Here is a 7,028-nt window from a genome sequence, read left to right as displayed (position 1 = left end):
AAGAGCTACCTAAAGGCCCGAGATCCAAATAGATTCCTTGAAGTCTGTTCAGAGGCTGGATGAGGTTAAAAATTGCCTTAAGGACAGCTCTACTCACTGGTTCTGCCATTTAAAACCATGCTGGGCAGCCAGGTCAGGCTGGAGGGGCCTGCAGTACCTCCTCACCCCTAACACCGACAAGTTCTCCAAACACCCTTGTATCCTTAAAATAGTCCCCTTCCTGAGAGCACAACCTAGTGCCTGTGGTTTCCTTAGCTGAACCATTTACTGTTTCCAGGCACACAGGGGGTTTCTGCTCTATTGTGTAACTAATGGAGCACAGACAGAGGGACTGCGGATAAACCTGGGAAGGCGTCCAGTTTTGTTCTGGAATTGTTCTTTCTCTGCTCACCAGCATGATTCTGTGGCAATAAAATAGTATTTTACAGGAAGCTTAGAGCAAGATATTGATTTTTCTGTTTCATTTTAGAGTTATTAAAAGTTGACTGAATGGAAACTATAGAACAGTTCTGGGGGAAAAAAGGGCTGTCTTCGTAACTGATATTGGTCATCTATTAATCTTTCAGGGCATTTTCCCCTAGTGTCGTGATGACTGCTTGTCTCAAAGAGCTTCCTAGGAAATGTTTGCAAAATGTTTCAGGAATCTTATGTGTAACCAATACTTGAACGCTGCATTTTAAATTCAAATTAGCTTAAGCATTGGCTTGAAAAGCACAGGCAGTGTTTCCTTGTGGAAGTAGCCGGCTCACAGAATTGATCACGTAGCTGCATGAACAACAAAACAAACTTATTAAAAAACCCACTCAGACCCAGAAATCATTATTAATGTCGACGGCCCATGAATTTTTTATGGAGAAGGTTAGAGCGCACACCCCGGTCAAGGCCTCAGGTGGCTCCTCCCCAGCTGAGAGAGGCTAGCTCAGCTGGAAACGGACTTGCGAGACCACAAGAGCTCCCCGCGGGCTTCCCAGCACCCGCGGGACGGCGCCGCGGCTCGGCAGTGAGCCGGTACCCGGCGGAGCTGAGGGAGGCTGAGGGAGGCTGAGGGAGGCGGCGGGAGGCGGCAGCCCTAGGCAGCGGCCCTCCCACGCCGCGGACACCCCTTCGGCGCTCCGCTCTCACGGCCACGCCGCGCGCCCTCCTCAGGCCGGCTCCCGCCCGCCGGGGCGGGGCGGAGCCCGATGCCCCGCCCTTCCCCTGTGGGCATGCGCAGCAAAGAGAGGCGAGTGGGGCAGGCTTGCGCGTCAGCGCGCTGCGGCAGCAGAGCGTGAGCTGCCCCGACGTACGGTGTCAGGCTTACGCACGTGCGCACGCCGCCGGCGGAGAGCTCCGCCCCGCTGGCGAGAGCCAGCGTCGGGCGCGGGGAGGGGGCAGCGGCGGCGGGGCTGGGGCGGCGCGGCAGGGCCGCGAACGGGGGTATATGGCGGCGGTGCTGTCCGCCCTGGCTGCCAGGCTCTCCCAGTCGGCCGCGGCCAGGTCCTACGGGGTGTTCTGCAAGGGGCTGACCAGGACCCTCCTCATCTTCTTCGACCTGGCCTGGAAGCTCCGCATCAACTTCCCCTACCTCTACATCGTCGCCTCCATGATGCTCAACGTGCGGCTGCAGGTGGGCGGTGGCGGCGGCACGGGGCGGGGGGGGGGGGGCTTGAGGCGTTCAGGGGAGGCCCCGTGTCCCGGCTTTCAGCCCGGTGGTGCCGCCGCGGGGGCCGCCCGTGCTCGCAGGCGGCGGCTGTCGCTTCCCCCTGGCTAACGGTAAAGCGCCGTCGGACGTGTCCCTTGCCCTGGGCTGGCTGGGCTGGGCGGCGGAGTGGAGGCCGTTGCGCTCCCTTGTGTCGCCGAGGAAATGTCGCTTGGCTTCTGCACGAGTGCCGTCAGCTCTGGAGACTTGCCTTTGCCGGTGTTCGGTGGAAGTGCCCCGTTATGCCGCGAGCTCTGGATGTCAGCGGCGAGCCTGCCGCTTCCTCACCTCGCGTTTATTTGTAAGCCGTAGCTGACTTAAAGACAGACAATACGTTGTGAATATATGCACTTTGATAGTGCGTTCCTGATGCCCTGTAAGGAGCTAAGAAAATAATTTCCTTCGTCAGTTTTTTTTTTTTTTTTAAGTCAAGAATAATTGTAGAGGGGAAAATGTAGAGCTAGTTTCAAATAGTAATGTCATTGCATGAAAATGACAGTTCAAATTTAATTTGTATCTCTCCTGTCTTGAGCCTGTTTCTATAAAATGTGGAACTCCCTAAACCAGCTTTGACCTAAAGAGATTAGGAGCTCTCACTCTTTGTAGGGTTGAAGTTTCACTGGTTTCGTGATGAAACGAAAGCTTTACTTTTAACTTAACTGGCAACAGAAGCAGGCAGTGGACTGTCACAACAAACATCAGTTCTAGCCAAAGATTAGATACTTTTTCGCCTTGTAAACATAGCTGTAATGGAAGTTTTGACATCTGGCTAGTAGCCAAGTGCTGAAAGACAAGTCTGGTTGTGTTTTGTGACTTGTAAAAGGTAAGTTGAAATGGGAAGAGGTCAGAATGTGGCATCTCATGTTTTTATTTTTGGGACTTGTCCTACAGTTCTGAAGCTTGAAATTGAGCCATACTGCCAGGAGTTGTACACGTAGCTTAGTAACCTTGGTGGCTAAATATGCCTTGCCTCTGCTTGTTACCTGTATTGGTATGTAACAGTTCTCTTGTAACAACATCGGCTTGTCATTTGACTACGGTATGACTGATACCCTCTAACTGTGCTGGTGCAGCCAGTTTGACCAGTTCCCTTTGGGAAGCCATGCATGGTACGTTGCTGGTTTCCAGTGTTGTGTGTCCAACTTCAGCATGACCTTCTGTTTACAGGAAGATTACTTTAATATTTGCCTTTAACGTTAAGCCTCCGATCTCTTACAGGCTGCATTTCAATTGGTTAAGGAAAATGGTAGTTAACGCAGCGAATCTCTCTAGCTGCTCGTTTGCTGACTCACTTTGATGCCTGTCACCAGAAGAGAGTTTGTAGCAGATTAAACTGAAACTACAGAAGGTGGTTTATATTTGGGTATGCTTCCTGCCCCTTTGGATGTGCAGCCTGTAGGGAGACTTGTCCGTTTGGACTACTGATACTTTCTGCAGTAATCCTTGGTAGTCCTTTTTCTTTATGTTAAAGATTTTTTAAAAATTATTTTTCTATATGCTGGGCACCAAGAAACTGGGATATTTGTGTAATAACTTTCTGCATTCTTTCTGTTTAGGTCCATATTGAGATCCACTGACTCGTGACCTGTTGTGCTGCTTGCGCTGTGTGCTGCAACTAGAGTCAATCGCACTCTTCAAAATCAGCCTGTTGTGAAACAGCCAAGCTATGCTCGCCTTCTCTAGGACTATGAAGAAAGAAGATTTAAACCAGGAACGAGTATGTGACAGTGGCCTAGACTGCCACAAGGCACTGGCTCACCTGATACACATACATTCCATGTTAAACAGTTCTCAAAATCATAGTAGCAGTTTACAAGAATTATTTCATTTTAACACCAGGAATTGTTCTCTCTTTAGTACTATACCTCTGCCTTCTGTTGGCAAGGAAATGCCTCTGAGTCCGAGTGAACCAGCAGGGAGGAACTCAAGTGCAGCTGCTCCTTGGAAGGATTCATTTCACCTTCATTTTTCTTCTGGGAAAGACAGTCTTGATAGAGTTTCTCACTGCATAAATAGTATTTCAGTAACGGTCTGGCTGGAGAAGGCTCGTAGTTTTGCTGGAGACTTTAGCTCACACTGTCCAGGAGACAACTTTGTATGTTTCGCACACTTCTGGCTGGGAAGTTTGCAATATAACAAAACCCTGCAGTTTCTGGAATTAGAAATGAACAGTAGCAAAGAGAATGAATTGAAGCTTGCATTTCTTAAAGAGTTGGAGCTTGGTGGACATCCTGATCTCTGTTCTTTTCCAGTTGCCTCACTGAACAAACATGCTATGGGACTCTTAAGCAACCAGAAACCATGTTTTTTTCTTTGTTACTTAAGCCTTGTAACTTCAGAGCAAACACTTGGATACAAGCAAATGCTTTCAAATATACAGTATATGACTAATAATTTTGACATTGTACAGCTAGTAATTTCTGTGCTAGCTTTTGCACTAGCAGGTCTCTGGTATGCAGTAGTGAAGGTAAAAAAGTACTAAGATTTTAATAATTAGTATTTTTAACATTAATAGAAACTTAATTAAATAACAGAGACAAGGTTACAGTTCAGGTTTTAGTGAGAAGTATATTGCTAAAGTAAACATTAGATTGTGTAATTGCTGGTAAAACTGGCTGTTGGAAGAATAGGGACTTTTTTGTAAGGAATATCTGCATCTGAGTGGAAAGAACTTCTCAATCTCAAAACTCTTTGGGCCTGCTGCAGGTCTGCCATTCTCACTAGACTAGAACCCAGTTCGATTGGTTAGCATAGATCCTTTGTTTTCTTCAGGGTTTGTATTAGCGGCGTGTTCTGGCTACTATTTACAACCATTTCCAATGAAACTGTTTCTTGCTGAATTGAATTCCTGCTTTAACTCCAACAGTCACTAACATATCAGTCCTTAAAACGCTTTGAACTGGAAAGCTGTCGGGAAGGTGGTTCTCAATAGCGTAATTCTCAGCAGTGTTCCTTTTCCAGGATGGTACTGCTCTAATTTCAACAAGATCTCATGAGCTTTATTGCGCTGCAATAGACACTATAAACAATTTTCTAAAAGTGTTTTCTTTCCTTGAAAAAGTGATTTTTTTTTTTTTTTTTTTTTTTTTTTTTCCACTGAAGCATAGTAATCATTTCTGGGCTTGTTGACTTTGGCTTTGGGACAGACTTCTGAGAATGGGATTTGGCAAAGAATGGAGCAAGAATCAGTAGAGCTGCTTGTGAATAAGAATTTGCAGGAATAGGCTCCCCTTGGGCACTTAGATGGAGAAGCTCATTGTGCAGCAGGTCAAAGTTTGAACTCTGTGTCCAAAGTTCTCAACAAGGGAGTTGGTGTAGGTGGGCTTAATGTGGTCTGGGGGCTTACCTAAAGAGGTAGGTATTGATGTGGTGAGTTTGGATGCATTTTCAGCTTACCCTTCACTCTGAGCTAAAAGTGAGGACTTAATGCAGAGGAGAGTCATGCCAGTGATTCATGCACCAAATATCCTTTTGGCTAACTAGCTTACTTCATTTGGGAAAGAGAGTAAGTGATGTTGCATTTAGTTTGAACTGAATTCACCTGGAAAACCAGTAGAGTTTCTAATGCAGTGTTTATTTGGACATTAGCACACTTGTGTAACTTGAGAGGTCCTTGATTATGAAGGTGAGATGCTGGTTATCAGTGTTAATGGGGGGAAATGTGGAATTCTTAAACGTTATTTGAGTGCTGAAAGTAAGATATACTACTTCTTATGTTAAATGATATGTTGTGTTTTTATTGTCCCCATTGGTTGGCTATTTCTTCTGGATGTTACAAGAGATAAAAAGCCATTTACTTTAACTTAGAATAACTTCTAATAACTTTTTTTTTGCTGGTGTCTATTGATTGTTTAATTTCTAGACTTTTGACCACATGACTATCTGTCACAAAATTACCAGAAACCTCAAAATAATAATGGATTACATATTGTAAGTAATTATTTTGACAGCAGCAGTTTCTTCTTAGTCAAGCCATTCATACGATTCGCTCCCATCTCCACGGCTGCAATTTATCATGCTTGCACTGGTATCAGTGGTATTAACACGAGTGTTTGTGGATCAAAATTGCTGAAGTGATGTGAATCTGAAACCCCAAAACACCAGGAACAAAGACGCTTCTCCAAAAGTCTGTGGCTTATTTGAGTTGTGGTGTTAAGCTGTTGTCTGCATACAACTTGATCAAAAAAAACCCAAAACACTTGGGAGAGCTGAGGGTAGAGAAATGAAGGTAGGGAGGTGTTGGAGCCTGTTTAAGTTGGCTTGATTGCTAAAGAAAACATTGTGCAACTGCATCTTAATCTCTGTAACTAGCTATCCAGGTAAAGAAATACTCTCTTCCTGTATGGTGAGCTTTTGTTGTTTTTTTTTTTTTTTTTTAAAATTGCACATAAACATAATCCTGCATCCACAACTGAGTGCTTGAACTTCCTATATAAAGAATCGATTGGCACAGTTGTACCTGTAGTTGTTACTTGAGACCTTTTTTGTTCAGCTGAACAGTTTCGCCTGGAAGATTCTCTACTCTGCTGTACATCATTTGGGAACCATAGTTACATACAACAAAAACATGTAGGCAATGTTGTCAGGTTAATAGGCAAGAGAAGTAGCTAAAGGCATAAAAACATTGATCCAGTTTTTAATGCACCTGATCTTTGTGGTGATTTTAATTGGGGGGGGGGGGGGGGGCAGGAGGAATGAAACATGAGAGAAACCACCTGTAAATTAGAATTTAAATGTGTGTACGGCATGGTGCCAGGGGTTGTCTATTAATGGCAAGTCTATGCAGGAGGGGATCTTGGAATGTTGAGTCATGTTATGTATCACAGTCCAGCTAATACAGTCCTGTTTAAGCAAAATTTGCTTTGAGTGAGTGGCCTTTAATCACTTATTACAGGATCACTTTAAATGCAGATACAATACAGCTAAGTGATGGATTTTCTGTGTATTATATGTATATTGAACATAAGATATAGACACTGTCTTAAGTGAGTGGATTTAATCCATTTCAAGATAGTTTATGTACTTTGCCTTGGATTTTATTGCTTAAAACCTAAAAGGTAACTTTCTAACTTGAACATTCCTTCTGAAATTCAAATAAAGGATAGTTTGGTATGTTAAAATCTCATGTAATATCCTGCACTTTAAGCTTGGGGAGGCCATAAATTGAAAGCGCTGTTCTTGCACTAATAGAACTGTTCGACTGGCAGTGACAATGCTCAATGGCTTTTACTGTCTGGGGGGAGAATAGTGAACCAGAAGGATGGCAGTCCTTTGAAACTATATATAAATCAAACACTGTATGGTTTAGGCCACTCTTCTCTTCCTACAAACATTTTGAAACTCATCTCAA

General features: G+C 44.5%; 1 protein-coding gene across 1 annotated transcript; it reads left to right on the top strand.

Moving 5' to 3' along the window:
• Positions 1-1,420: 1,420 nt before the first annotated feature.
• On the top strand, positions 1,421-3,285 carry SMIM10L3 (small integral membrane protein 10 like 3). Its single transcript, XM_086473049.1, has 2 exons — positions 1,421-1,606; positions 3,235-3,285. The coding sequence occupies exons 1-2, from the start codon at positions 1,421-1,423 to the stop codon at positions 3,253-3,255; spliced, it is 207 nt and encodes a 68-aa protein (XP_086329175.1). The 3' UTR covers positions 3,256-3,285.
• Positions 3,286-7,028: the final 3,743 nt, after the last annotated feature.

This window comes from Leptosomus discolor, chromosome 14, assembly GCF_034619465.1.
Source record: "Leptosomus discolor isolate bLepDis1 chromosome 14, bLepDis1.hap2, whole genome shotgun sequence".
NCBI lineage: Eukaryota > Metazoa > Chordata > Aves > Leptosomiformes > Leptosomidae > Leptosomus > Leptosomus discolor.
Note: the sequence above shows the minus strand (reverse complement) of the source record. Positions and strands in the feature narration are given on the sequence as shown.